The sequence below is a fragment of the Myotis lucifugus genome, unplaced genomic scaffold (genome assembly GCF_000147115.1).
Source record: "Myotis lucifugus unplaced genomic scaffold, Myoluc2.0 scaffold_43, whole genome shotgun sequence".
NCBI classification, from domain to species: Eukaryota; Metazoa; Chordata; class Mammalia; order Chiroptera; family Vespertilionidae; genus Myotis; species Myotis lucifugus.
Genome location: NW_005871091.1, coordinates 4,239,585 through 4,254,938, shown reverse-complemented (window position 1 = coordinate 4,254,938; position 15,354 = coordinate 4,239,585). Strand labels below are relative to the sequence as shown.

Below are 15,354 nucleotides of genomic sequence, written 5' to 3'. Positions count from 1 at the left end.
TCAACCAAAGAACTTGTATGCATATATGCATAACCCATGGACACAGACAATAGGGTGGTGAAGGCCTGGGGCGGGGATGGAGGCAGGCTAGAAGAGGTCAATGCGGCAGGGAAAAGGGGGACATGTGTAATGCTCTCAACAATAAAGTTTTTTTTTAAAAGTTGAAAAATGGAATCAGGAGAGCAGCGGTATTATGTATAACATAATTATTGTATTGTAATAATGCAATAATTAATAATACAAGAATAAACTCCAAGATTTTGAGTACTCACAACTATAAACCTACTTTTGCCCCACCTTATATTTGTAATATATGCAGATAATGTGTATATATTATATATATGTACGTGTATATATACATGTGTGTGTGTGTATATATATTACTTATAATAATATATATATTACTTATATAGGTAATAGTAGTAAAGCCCATTGCTCATGGCCCAGCATTACCCTGTAACTCCTAGGTAACTATGGGGGGACAACTGATGGATGTTCTCTTTGTTTGGATCCTCTGACCTCTTTGAATGTCTGTTCTGCCTTGGGCTGTAACATGTTGTATAAATCAAGGTTAGTTTCAAGACTTTCTTGGAAATGCAAGCTCTGGGGTCATCAGTGGTGAAAAGGAGACTTAACGCAGAACTTGGGATGTAGGGTCACCTCACATGTGAAACCATCGGGTGGCAGGCGGCAGCCCTCCGCTGGGTGAAGCGAGGGCAGAACTTTACTTTCCATTTCCTGCTTCACTTCCTAAACCGGAGACATCAGCTCCGCCCTCAGCTGTTCCCATTGGCCCAGAGAACCTTCACAACCATAAAGCCATTCTTCTCTCATTCCTTTACTTCCTCCTCTTTCATCTCCTCTGGCTTTTAAATTTCACTTAAAAATAAATTTTAAAAATACATGTTTACAGAAAATTTGAAAATGAACGAAATGTAGTCAGTCATCCATAATCTTATTATCTCAAGACCACTGTAGTTAACATGTTTTTTTAAAAAATAATGTTTCATTGATTTTAGGAAGAGAGAAAGAAACATCAATGATGAAAGAGAATCACAGATTGGTTGCCTCCCGCACGCCCTCTACTGGGAATCGAGCCCACAACCCCAGCATGTGCCCTGAGTAGAAATTGAACCATGATCTCCTAGTTCAGCAGGTCTGTGAGGTCCGAAAGGTTGGCAACCGCTATCCTAGTTCATGGGTCGACACTCAACCACTAAGCAACACCAGCCAGGCAGCTGTTGTTAACATTTGATTGTTTTTCCTTTCAACCATTTCCTCTATAATTATTTTTAACAATTGTGGTTATAATTTAATCTAGAAGATATTATGCCTTCCTATCTATTTTTCAAGTACTTTATTTTCCTATGTTGTTATAGACTCTTTAAGAAAATGATAATTCATCAAGAAGATAGGGCCACATTTACTTAATCATTTCTCTATGGTTGGAAATTTAGGTTGTTTCATCTTTTTTAAGCACAAATGCATGTTTATTTCTAAATAAAGCTTTCTATGTACTAAAGGATATTTCCTTAATGTAAACTCTCAGAAGTGGAATTACTACATTATAGGCATGAACATCCAAACCCTATTGTTCTAAAAAGCAGAATTGCTTTCTGAGTTGATTGTACCAGGGTAACATAACATAAGCTTGCCCATTTCACACCCTCGCTTCTGAAAATGCAGTTAATTGAAAAACTGACTCAGGGCAAAGGCAAATCATACTCTAATTTAATTTAGTCCTAGTGATTCGTCCTGCATTTCAGTGTTATAAAAATAATTAAAAGGAAAATTCTTATTTTAACTGAAATATCCTGTTTATTGAAGAAGGTGGAGCTATACACACACAGAGACATATATTCATATGTAGACCCATATCTCTTTCACTTTTAAAAAAAATGACTTGTTTTTACCCATTTCTGTGTTATTGATTACAGAGGGAAATGGGGTTTTATGCTGAGGTTTGTGAACTGGTCCAGAAAACAAAGCCCACTGTAGGATGAGTGGAGTCGGGAGGTGTGGAGTCAGCGAGGAAGTGGTGAATGAAACCAGCACAGCGAACTCGCACAGAGGGACGGGTGATGGAAAGCCACCCATAGGCCCTGAAAGGAGAATTGGGCGTGTTATTTCCTGATGACGATAGAAGGGCAGCCTAGACCGGGAAGCGTTTCTGGTGGGGGCATCGTAGACTTTCGGTTTGGCTCCCTGTGGAGGAACAGCCCATGGGCCCCTCCACTCGATTAGAGCGTGAAATGGAAAGGAGCCAGGCCACATGAATACGGAGCTCCTCGAGGGGTTCAGTCCGGAGGAGAGCAGTGGCTGGGGGATGGGCGGGGGTTGGTCTGTGCAGGTCTTAGACCCCGAAGCTCGGGACGCTCCTCCATCGAGTGATTAACCATGTTCTGGTCTCCACCCCACCTGTGCCCTCCTTGCCCCTTTGTCCCTTGCCCCATCTCCCAGGTGAACATGCCTACAAGTGTTCTTGGTGCTCATTCTCCACCATGACAATCAGCCAGTTAAAGGAACACTCCCTCAAGGTCCACGGGAAAGCCCTGACGCTGCCCAGGCCGAGGATCGTCAGCCTGCTCTCCTCACACAACCACCACTCCGCCCAGAAAGCCACCTCGGCTGAAGAAGTGGAAGACTCCAATGGTAACGTGGGCTGCCCGGCCAGAGCCGACCCCCGCGGGTGGAGGTGGGCTGGGGGTAATTGCCAATCCTTCTTTCTAGAAGGAAATCTTAGGCAAAAACATAGAGGTTCAAGTGAAGGAAGAAACGTGAAAGGGTTGAAACTAGAAATTGGAGTTGGGCCCGGGCCGATTCTTTGGTGGTTAGGACATCTGGCTTGCTGACCCAAGGGTCCCGGGTTTGATTCCGATCAAGGGCATGTACCTGCGTTACAGGCTCAATCCCTGGCCCTGGTCAAGTTGCATGCGTGAGGCAACCAATCGATGTGTCTCTCTCACATTGATGTTTCTCTTCTTCTCCCTCCCTCTCCTTTACTCTCTAAGAATCAATGGAAAAAATATCCTTAATATTAACAACAACAAAAAACTAAAAAAAAAAATGAGATTGGAGTTGAAAGGTGTTGGGAACTCGGGGAGTGTGTGTTGGTGCTGACGTGTGTGAGCTTTGCTTGTGGAAAGAGCACCATGTGAGGGATGGGTTAGTGTTGGTTCTTTCACTGTTTGGGAGCAAGAAAGAGGATGGGATACCAGACAGATGTATTTCTTTGTTTACTTACTTATATTCTGTCTTGTTCTAAAACAATGCATGTGTATTTGGAAGTGTTTGGGGTATGAGATATGTAAGCTAACGACACAGAATTCAGGGTAGGGATGGAAAGGGTGAATGGGTGGGGCGAATATGTCTGATTGGATCACAAGCTGCTTTAGGGGTAAGGCAGTGATTTTCATGTAGCTGAAGGGTGTTGAGAAAGCATCATTGGGAGGAGGGTTTAAACTGCCCAGTTTTCGAGGCTCAGAAGAAATACAGGAGGCCATGGAGGGCGTCTCCTCACTGGCAATGTAACCAAAGCTGTAGGGGAGGCAGGGAGGGAAGGAGGGAGGGAGCAAAGGGATCGATTGTTTTGGTCACAGCAGGAAATAGACGTGTCTTGATGACTCAGCTCCCCTCAGGTGAATGAGAATCAGGTACTTAGGAGAGGGGGACGTCTGAGAAGGGCAGGAGACCTTAGAGCTGCTCTCTTCCAGGTCCCTCTAAAGCCCAGATTCCTTCCACAGCATCTCTAGTACCCAGTTATCTCCCACCCGCTTGAGTACCAGGTCGGGGAACAGGCTGTTTCCCAGGATCTGCTGTGACGTTCTTGGGAGGAGCTTGGTGGACTAGAAAGTTCATGGGGTCTTGGGAACAAAGGCTTGGCTTTGACTCTCACGTCTCTCAATGCCAGTTGTGTTTTCCTGGGCCATCTTAGCGTTCTGTACTCCCATATGAAATTGGGTAGAGAGAACTGTTGACCTTGAGAGATTAATGAGAAAAGGTACACTAATGAGAATGAGGTGAGATGCCTGATACAACATCTGATGCGTGGTTTGTATTTAATAAGTGGTCGTTTTGTTCCTGTGATTCTCATCCTTTGATTGAAATTCTGGCCTTTGGGACCTTTTGTCAGAAGCATGAATTTGGGGTTATTTTTAACGTAAGGGTTTAAAAATGTTGACTCTTCGGGTAACCTGAAGATCTGACCGCCCAACATGTCCACATGGTCTCATTACCAGATCATCAAGGGGGTCAATGAGTGGTCTTTATTCCTGAGGTCTACAAGAAGACCGCTGTAGGAGGGGGAGGAGAGGTAACAGCTGCCTTTCTTGAGTTGTAGAACCTGGGGGCCTTTCCTTTGCAAACCATTAAACACTGTATTCTGCCCAGTAGCTTCTTCCTGGTATTCATGTCTTAGAGGACTTCTCTTTAATAAAGCAGGTTTGTTATGATGATTGTGGCCTGCAATGGAGTGAGCATGCTCCCTCCTCCACTGTTGTGTAGTAGTTTAAAATGCAGGAGAAAGCCCGTGTTGTTGTTTTCCAGGGAAAACTTACAGTCTCAACGCCGGGGGCAGGGGCGAGGGCATGTGAAAGGGTACAGAAAGTGCCCCCTTTGCACCTTGAGGTTCTGTGCGTTGGAAAAGACTGGTATGTTGCAACAAAGGGCAAAATACAGTCTCATGTACTAACATTTTTAGTGCGTCGTTTTCATCTGAAATGGAAACTATACCTGTGGAGCCATTAGGGTGAAACTGATCCATCCAAACATCATTTCCAGCAAAGACTTTACCTGGGACACTTCTCTCAATGTCAGATCTTCCTTTGTCCTTCTCACTTGCAGGGTGGGTCTCCTCACAGGACACAGGAGTCCCACAGACCACTCACTGCATGGGGTGGACTAAGAAGAGTTAAGTTCAGGCAACTTCCTGAGTCTGTACTCTACACTGATAGCTGCACTGTGCACAGAAGAATCAGAAATGAATAGAAGGCTGGGCTGGCCTGGCTCAGTGGTTGAACATCGACCTATGAGGAGGTCACAGTTCAATTCCCGGTCAGGGCACATGCCCAGGTTGCAGGCTCGATCCCCAGTGCGGGGGGGGGGGATGATTCTCCCTCATCATTGATGTTTCTATCTCTCTCTCCCTTCCTTTCTCTGAAGTCAATAAAAAAAATATTTTTAAAAAAGAGAGAAAGAAATGACTAGAGTACCAGTACCATTCTATTCCTGCAACAGATTAAAAGCCAGATATTTAGAAGGTAGTATCAGTACCTACATCTGAACTTATCACAACCCTAAGCCAGAGACTTACCCTTTTTGTGGGTGATTTCAGGTTCTTGGAAGCTAGACTAGGTTGGGACTTGGGGAGGGTGGTCACAGAGTCATGATGGCACGATACTGAGTAACTCTCTGTGTAGCACAGAGAGTCTGTCTTGACTCAGCCACAGGAGGGTAATTTGCAATAAATAGAAGTGGTGGGGTTCTTTTTTTCTTTAAAAGAAAGAACATAGTGAGTGTGAAAGCCCTGGGTGGCATCTATGTAGTGAGGCCTGTGCTGGTTTTAACATCTAAATAGCCAATACCAATGGGTCAGAAGTGATATGTGTAATTTGATGAAAAAAACAACAACACCTTGATTAGAGGGTGGGGAAAACAGAAAGAAGGCATTGAATTGGCTCTTCTCGCCAATGAGTAATTCCGTGGAAAGAGAACTTTATAGTTTATGCAGTAAATGTTTTCTCGAATGCTTGCTATCAGTCTGCATAGTTCTGGATGCTCAGGAGTGATGGAGGAGGTCGAAGGTGAGAAGGCTCTGTACTGGGGAGACAGTGGTGGATCCCTGTCAGCGGCTAAGTGTGGGGGTGAGAAAACAGCTGTGGGGCTAGCTAGACAGAAGCCTGTAAATCACGCCTCGAATGGTGTTTGCAACACGCATGTGAGATCCAACTGCACATTTTAATGGGGTGAAGCTGTGGGGCTGTTGGCTCTCAGTGGAGGTTTCCCACACTGCGGATGCCAGGACACTGGCGAGCTGCAGGCCTGGGGGGAGCGGAGACCCATAAAACCAGGGAACTCACCACTGTGTCCTTGGCTTTCTGATTCCCCGGTGAGGGCTGTGAATCAAACGAGTTGACATGCTCGCTGCTATTTGCAGTTGTCAAATGCTTGCAGTCTTGAGCGCGAGCCAGTCTTCCCTGGCAGAAGGAAGCCGCCTGAGAAAGGTTCTCCCAAGGCCGCTCTCCCTCCCCACCCAGAGGGAGGCCTGCAGGGGCGGGAAGCTGAGAAGGGCCGGGAAGCTGGAGGGGAGGTTGCGCCCCAGCCGCCTGGCCACACACCTGTTCTGTGCAGAAACAGGGCTCTTGGGCTCTGGGCTGTCCGTCTTGACAGGTTTCAGCAGCACGTGAGGGTCTTGTATGTTCTTCCTGATGGGTTGTTGGAAAGGAAAGCCACGGCCGTGTGGTGTTGGTCTTGTGTAGAGGATAATGGGAAATGACACACCATCGCGATTCTAAACAGCGCGTTAAGGGGAAATCATAAGGTTGTCAGCCAGAGGAAGCGCTCTGCTCTGTTTGTGTTTACGGGGTCCCTCCTCCTGCCGTATAAAACACAGGGCTGGGTTCTGTCAGGGTTTTCCCACAGGTCTCTGCTAGCAGTACAGACACACACACACACACACACACACACACACTTCTATAAAATAACCAAGAAACCAGAACGTGTAGTTCAGTTGGGAGGTTTGTTTAGGTCTGAGAGGCAATGCAGTGCATGGACAGCGGATCATTAACTTAACAGTCAGCCAGGTCATTTATAAGGAGTCAGGCCAGTGGTGACGTTCCACCTCCTTACTCCCTCGAGTCCCCCCCACCCCCCGCCCTGAAGAATAGGTTATTTTATTTCTCTCACCCACTTATGCTGTATGGAATGGTCTGCTCTAGGAAATAGCTACCGTGATGTGTTTAAAACAAAAAATGAGACCCTAAGACCAGCTGCAGATTAAATAAGGTGAATGAGTTTTTTCATCCACATCCTGGGGAGCAGCCCAGGGAAGAAGCAAGAACCCTGTTGTGACACTGTCCCCTCTTTATTGTCTGTCTCAATACTGTCCACCCAGCGGGGGTGTCTTTGCTGTTATGATTAACAGAAAAATGTTCTGAGGTGCTTTGATGTGTGTGTGTGTGAGAAAAGTTTTCTGTTATTCTCAGTTGGCTTTTCTATTCTAAACTCTAGCATAATATTTGCTACCTACACTATTTTTATCAAGACACCTCTCATCAAGGGACCACAGGCACTTCTTGTCATCCTGTCAGAGTCGAAGTCCTCTTCATGCACTCAGTTTGCCATGCAGGCACACCTCCCCCGTTCCAGAGTGGCCCCTCTGTCCCGGTCCTTGCTGCCGCCAGCGTCCTCCTCCCATTTCTCCGCCTGGACTTGGGAAGGAGCTCTCCTGGGTGCGTGGGAGAATTTCCTCCCCGTCGGCTTCTCTCTCCGAGACGTGACTTGCACTTTCGCTGAAGAACAGCTTTTACTGCCTCTACGCGATTACCCTTTTACCTCTGGTCTCAGTTCCCTCCTTGTGCTTGTGGATATGCTGTGGTTCCTGTCCCCTAATTTTCTGTTGGGGGCAGTTAGGTAGGGACTGACCAGGGACGACTTGGAGACATCACAGTTTTTCATACAGCTCATGGCAGGGAGTGCTGGCATTTCTAAATCCACGGAACCCAGTTGCACCGGAGTAAGCTTATTGCATTGCCATTTAAGCGGCACGTTCCAGGATAACCAGTCCAAAGACGGGACCTTGGGGACTGTTCTAACAAATCTTCTGATACATGGTCTGCCAAGAGGAAAAGGTCTTTCTTGACAAAGAACATTTTGGATGTTGTCGTTGTTCCCTGTATCGTGAGGCCTTGTGAGGAGCTGGGAAACTGAGGGCCGAGGCAGGTGGAAGTCTTCCCCGCTCTCAGGAGACAGCAGGTGCCGTGGGGCTCGACAGTGGGCACTGCCAGTGTGGTCACCTGGGAGCAGAGCCCCTTCTTGGAGCAAATGCACACGGTCGTTGGCCCTGGAACAGGCTCTCTTGTTGCCTGTTTCTGTCCAAAAACCTACAGTGTTTGGTTGCAGTTCAGTCCACATTCGTAGAAGCTCTTGCGTGAAACTGAACAACGAAACGGATAGATTAATGAAATTTCCGATTCTGCCTGACAATTTTACCCACTGGGATTTTAACTTAATATATTGGTTAGAAGGAGAGCTGTTTTATGAGATTTATCCTGGCCAATTTCTGCAAATCCTAAGTCAAGGATTGGAAAACTTTTTCTGTAAAGGGTCAGATAGAAAATATTTTTAGCTCTGTGAGCCGCACGGTCCGTGTTACAGCAACTCATCTGGGACTTTAATGTGAAAGCTGCCGTAAACACGGCGTGGTAGCATTCCAATAAGACTTCATGCACAGAGACAGGGAGGCCACATTCAGCCCCTGGGCAGTGTGTCACTGACCTTTGCCAAAGATGATTGGAGGGGAAAAAAGTACAGTGATACCCACGAAACTAGTCCCATCTTTAATAAATGTCATTATAGACCTTTATATTTAACATGGGCACTACTCTCTTTTTATAATAAACTAGTGACCTGGTGCACGGATTCATGCACATTGAAAGAAAATTAATTAGAAGGTAACCAGCAGGGCGGGACTGGACCAGACGGCAGAACACACCCTGGAGCCAACCTCCCATGGTCCCTCCCCATCTGGCCGTACCTGGAGTGGCGCTGTGGCTCGAAGGGCATCTGCAGAGTGAGCGGGGTCCCTCTGGCAGGTGGGGTTCCTCGGCCTGGCCTGTGGGGATCAGGCCAAAACCGGCTCTCCGACATCCCCCGAGGGGTCCCCGAGTGCAAGAGGGCACTCTGCAAAGTTGCTGTTGTACAGGGTGTGGAATGCAAATGCAAGTGTGCAGTAAACCAGATTTGGGGCCGACAGTGCCCCAGCAACAACATAACACACGGCCCAAGGTGGAATCTTGTGGCCCCGCAAGGAATTGGGCTCCCTCCTCTCTGGTTTCAGGGTGCGTCACCCAAGAACCACCGCTGCCAAGTCACTGCAGCTCGGCAGCTCCTGTGTTGAGCATCTCCTGGTGGTCACATCATAGTGACCGGTTGGACGGGCGGAGGGACACTTAGCATATTAGCCTTTTATGTATATAGATTTTCTTATTGATTTCAGAGAAGGAGGGAGAGGAAGAGAGACTTAGAAACATCAGTGATGAGAGAGAATCATGTATCAGCTGCCTCCTGCACGCCCCCTACTGAGGATTGAGCCTGCAACCCAGGCATGTGCCCTGACCAGAATTGAACTGTGACCTCCTGGTTCATACGTCGACTCTCAACCACTGAGGTACACTGGCTGGGCACATGTGGACCACTCTTAGGTGTCACTCAACATGTAACTCGACCTGAATATGTTCTTTATTTTATATATGTAGGGAAGCGTTAGCGTGTAAATTACATTTAAGCTTAAGAGAAACTGTTTTCTAAGAATTATGTTGCGTCTAGCGCCAAACTACAAACTCATTTTAACCTTGACTCTAGCAACACTAGACACTTAAAAATCAAGATCTGAAGTGCCTGCTTTTCAAAGAGAAGCTTTTCCGATTTCTAAATAGGTCAGACCGAAAACTCAGCCTTTACAAGGAGCCAATTAGTTGCAAGGGCATCAGACCTTCCACACAGGTGCCCACTGCAACCAGATTTCTCTTGGGGTGAGAGAAAGAAGAGGTGGTTTCTCTAAAAATGACCATAATGAAATGGAAAGTCTCGAGTGAATAGTTGTGTAAAGTACAAAGATGTACATCGTTGGGAGCACATAGGCTATGAGGCATCATTTTAATGGCCAGACCAAGACGTTTAATGGGTTCTGCTGATCTCCAAATTACCTGACCGGAGAATGCTAACCTCCCCTTCTCGATACCCGAATTTCTACATTAAAATGTGGTCTGGAGTTTATTTTCATGCTTATTGTGAAGATGGCATTTCTGCTCTAAAGACTTCGAGTTGGTAACTGCAGTGGCGCAAAGTGGCACAGGTGACTCCGCATCCTCGGTTAGACGCCCAGACGTCTTCAGAGGTTGCCTTGTTAGAATCTGTCTTCAACAGCAAATAGGAAGCCTCCACTGTGGCCACCACCCTGACATTGAATATCACGTTATCTCTCCTTCCCAAGAAACCCACCTGCCTGAGATTTCTGGGGCTTTTTGAATTAGCCACAGTTTCATGTGCCAAGGATTAAAAAACATTGCAAGCGTAAGCTCTCCGTGTCCTGGGAACTTAGTCAACTAACCATCTCCCTCTTCCCATGCCAAGAAAAACATTTGTTCATCAGAAATATAAGCATAGCCTTAGCCGGTGGATAGGGATCGGCCTGCGGACTGAAGGGTTCCAGGTTCGATTCCGGTGAAGGGCATCGTTGATGTGTCTGTCTCTCCCTCTACTTAAAAGAAATATAAGCCTATACTACCCAAGTCATTCAGAGCTAGTTTCTAGCAACACTAGCGTTTGCGTCATAATTCCACGTCTGATAGTTTGCATCTCCTGCTTGAAGGTTACCTTTAAGTGTTCTAGAACCCCAGTTATAGGAAGTGGCTAAAAGGGAGAAGAAATCTATTCTTTAGCAGAAAATATATTCAGTTGTTAGTCAGCTCATCTAAATGAGTAATCTCGGTTCTTTTTGGAAAGAATGTTCGCTTGTCTTCGCATTGCCCCCCTCGAATTTTCTTTCCCTGGAACTGGAGCTAGATCATTGAGCTCAATTATATTTGTATGAAATTCCTCCATTTTCTTGAGACTTCTTAGGACTTCCCGGTCCTCTTCTCGCTTTCAAATACTGTTCTGCATTAGAGGGTTTTACACGAGCAGAAAGGAGGTTTGGATTCGGGAGAGCTAGCGTGCAGGAGCTGTCACTGACAGGTATAGACCCTGGCATGACCTTGTTGCCGGAGAGGCTGTGTTCTGGGCAAGATGACTGACTGTGTGCAAAAGAGGTTTTTTTCAAAATGCTTTTATTGATTTTTAGAGAGAGAGGGATAGAGAGATAGAAATATTGATGAGAGAGAAACAGCAAAAGTGCTGAGGTGAAAAGAAGATGCCAGAAATAACCTTTTAGAAATAACTATCATTTATTTTTTAAAATAAGTCACATGAGGTTTTATGGTATTGCCCAGAAAAGCATGTCCAAATCATGTATACATTTCGTTGTTAACGCATTCATAATCCTAAATAATACCCCATGGAAAAACCCCACTGGTGGCGGTTAAATAAAAACAGCGAGGTGAAAGAATGGCCAAAGTTCAGGTAGGAGGATCTGCTTGCCTTTTGCTGGGTTCAGTCCCTCACTGTTTACGTCCAGAAAGAGAGAGGCTCCTGCCATACGGGCTTTTCTCCTTTGCAAGCAGTTTCAGAGTCGTCAGGCTCAACCCAGAGGGCATGTTTGGCCTGGAGTGCAGGGCGGGCTAAGGTTTTAGTTACCAGGACATTGCTGTCCGAGAAGTCATCCTGGGGCTAGGTTCTTCAGCTTCCTGGGAGCACAGCATATTCTTAGATGACTTGTGCAAGCCACGCTCCTTATGTCATCTTTATTTTCATGCGCCGTGAGCCCTGCAAAGCTGCAGGGACAGCCACATGAAGCAGAGCAGGACCTTCTCAACCCCTCATCTAGGCCTTGATATTTTTGGCATTGCTAGTTATTTTTTCCTCCTCGACCAGAGTGAAACTCATCCATTCTGGTTTATTATAGGAATGCTGCGTCTGTTGAATCCCTGAGTGATAAAACTAAGCATTGTTTTGTTTTGTTTTTTAATTCTGCCGATTGCCTTAAATTTGTCATCTGGATCAGTATGTCTTGTAAATCGGAGGTACAAATTATCAGTCACATTTAATAGAGAAGGAAGCTGAGCCCCTGAGGAATGAAATGATGAGTCCAAAGATCAGGAAACATGTATGTAGTGGAGCCGGTCTAAATCCGAAGCCGTGTTGGGAGTTTTTATGCCATCTCATGGAAGACTCTCAGCAGAAGTACACACCCATAGGTGATCCACAGCGACTAGGGCACAGCCTCGTCTTTATGTTTGGGGATCCTGGAATTTTCCTTAGGAAACGAAAGCCAAGTTTTTATTGTGGGTTGATATTCTAGAGCTTAAGTTAATAGACCTACAGATGGTGTTAAGTTGTAAGAACAGAGTAGACTGAAGTGAGAAATTGTGCATTTGGATTTTAATAATTGTAACCTTGGAGAAGAAAAGGGATTGGTGAGTCCCAGAGGGCTTCTTGGAAGAGGTGGAGCTCGGGCTGGGCCTTGGCGGGTGAGTAGGAATTTACAGGGGCAGAAGAAGTCCATAACAGGTGGAAGGAGTATCAGAAGTGAGCGAACTTATAGAAGAAGGGATCTTGGAACAGCAAGGAGACCAGTCTGGCTAGAGGGGTGGGTGTGTAGGGAAGTTAGTGGGAGGACAGTGTGGCGGGGGGGGCGGTGAGGAGAGGTAGAGCCAGACAGGGTACTTAGTACCAGGAAGAAGCCTTTAGATTTGTTAAGCTGGCTGAACAAGGAAGACCAGCAGCAAGGTGCCTATTGCTTTAAGAGGTCGTGGGGTACTTTTGAGCTGGTATCCATAGGTCTTCAAGAATGAATTCATCTGTATGACATTCTGGAAAAGGCAAAACTATAGACAGTAAAAAAAAAAGTAGTGGTTGCCAGGAGGTTTGGGGGAGGAATGAAAAGGAGGAGCATTTGGGGAGCATAGATTTCCTTGTATGACATTATAATAACGAATATATGTCATTACACATTTGTTCAAACCCATAGAATGTACAACAATCAAGAACTCTAATGTAAACTATGGACTTTGGGTGATGACGTGTCCATGTAGGTTCATCAGTTGTAACAAATATACCACTTTGGTGTGGATGCTGATAGCGGGGGAGGCTGTGCATGTGGGGGGACACGGGGTCTATGCGAAGTCTCTGCACCTTCTGCTCAATATTATTGTGAACCTAAAGTTGCTCTAAAAAGTGAAGTCTATTAAAAGTAAACAAAAGAGACAAAAAAATAGTCATGGGTGGTAGTTACCCCCTTTAAGATGCTTGCATAGATTTTCCTTCTGATTAGAAAAGTAATACCGTTCGTGATTAAAGAACAGCTCTATGGCAATGCCTAATAAAATGTAAGGGCCACCCATAATGCCAGCCTCTCTCTGAGCACCCACCATAATCCCTAGTAACAGCGTGCCCCGGAGTCACCTACATGTCTTTTATGCATACACACACTGGGTCTAATTTTTTTTTTAAACTGGGACTAATACACAGACTAATTTGTTCATGTTTTTACTCTCACTTGAAAAGTTCACTATTGGACTCACTGTAGTTTTAAAACATGGGGGTCCATATCTCAAAACAAAACCAAAACAAACAATTCCTCTTCAGATAATAGATATTGAGTTCTTAAAGGCTTGTATTTTTGTGTATGTGATGCCTATGTTTAAGGTGAGAATTCACTAATTTATTTCATTTTAAGGCTCATTCATCTCCTTAAAGATTACTTAAGTAAAATGTCTTTTCTTACTGCTTCAGACTTAATACACTTGAAAATATTGGCAAATGTTCTATAAGTTACATGACAAAATCAGGATTACAGACTGTCTAGACTGTTCAGAGTAATGAGCTGAAAATGAGATTTTGCGAGGGGATAAATATGAAATAGGGTGGGTGGCTTCTGGCCTTTGCATTCACTTGCATGGCTAGTCGTGCCAAGCAGTCTTATAATTGGCAGTTCTCCTATCTGTCTCCCCACCTAAACTGTGTGCTCTCTGAGGTTCCAGGACTGTTTCAGAGCCCTAGCACTTGGCAGGCCGTTCAACAAATATTCCTGGACTTGAATTGGGGCAGCAAAATGAACCACACCCACAGAGAACCGACAGAACAGTAGTTTAAGTGTGACAAAGCCTGAGAATTTCAGCGCCTGGGGGCTCAGGTGTGTCATCAGTGTCTGGGGAAAGCCAGTGGCTTGGGGCTGCCTGGATACCGTGACGTGCAGTCCATCACTGTTGCCTAAGTCCTTGATCACACCTCCTTCCTCTAGGCAACTTTGACCACCCCCCCCACCCCACCCCCGATGGCAACACCATATCCCTTTCAGCTTTTTGCAACCAAAGTGACTAATGCTCCCTTTCTTCCATGCAGCCAAGAGGAGGGGGCGCACTCCTTACTTTCTGCCACCGCTTGAGAATATTTCCACTTCCCTTTTCAGACACTTGCTCTCTGCTTATTTCCTCCTCCTTACCTTCTGGAATGTTCTTTTACCTTTCTCAGTGAACGCAGCGCCAGTCTCACAGTCGGCCCTTTCACTCCAGCCGTGACCATCGGCTCTGGAATTCCAATACTAGACTCAGTGGTAGTGACCCAGCAAATGGAGTTAACCCTTGAACAATACGGTTTTGGACTGCTTGGCTCCCTTTACACGTGGATTTTCTTTCTTTCTTTTTCTTTTTTTCAGTAAATGTACAATTGGCCTTCTGTATTTCCAGGTTTCCCATCCACGGATTCAACCAACTGTAGGTGGAAAACCGTATTTTCTATCCGTGGTTGGGAATCCGTGGATGCATTGTTCTGTGCCATTGTATACAAGGGACTAGAGCATCCGCAGATTTTGGCATCTGCCACCGCCCTGGAACAAATGCCCACAGATACTGAGGGATGACTGTACTTCAGCTAGACATTTACCTCCTTCCTAACTCTACACCGACTGCCATTCACCGGTGGCTAAATTGCCTATAATCGCTCCACCGCCTGCATCTCCAACTCTTCAGTTCCCTCTGACCTCTACCCCACCCACCTCTCCCACCCAGACGCTGGAGGCAGCTGCGTCAGAGGGGTTTTCCCCAGCATCCTTGTGACCCTGACTTCCTCGTCCTCTCCTTTACAACTTGCCAGGCCCGAGCCCTGATCGGCACTCGCTCTGCACTTCTGGTTTTAGCCGTCTTCCTGGCTCAGTGTCAAGCTTTTCCGATCCGTTTTCAGGATTATCCTTGTTAACCACAGATCTGGTTTGCTTTTAAAAATAAATTTGAGCTGATTCAGATTTATCCCTCTCGAAAGTCAGTTTTATAAGTATTCCAAGGTACCTTCTAGAGCAGTGGTTCTCAACCTTCCTAATGCCGCAACCCTTTAATACAGTTCCTCATGTTGTGGTGACCCCCAATTTCATTGTTACAAATTGAACATAATTAAAGCATAGTGATTAATCACAAAAACAATATGTAATTACATATGTGTTTTCCGATGGTCTTAGGCGACCGCTGTGAAAGGGTCGTTCGCTCC

General features: G+C 45.8%; 1 protein-coding gene across 1 annotated transcript in view; it reads left to right on the top strand.

Annotated features, from left to right (window-relative positions):
• ZNF462 (zinc finger protein 462) overlaps window positions 1-15,354 on the top strand; it is a 136,831-nt gene that overhangs the window by 67,539 nt on the left and 53,938 nt on the right. Inside the window, 1 exon segment of the mRNA XM_023753305.1 lies at window positions 2,461-2,652. Coding sequence (XP_023609073.1) covers window positions 2,461-2,652 — 192 coding nt within the window.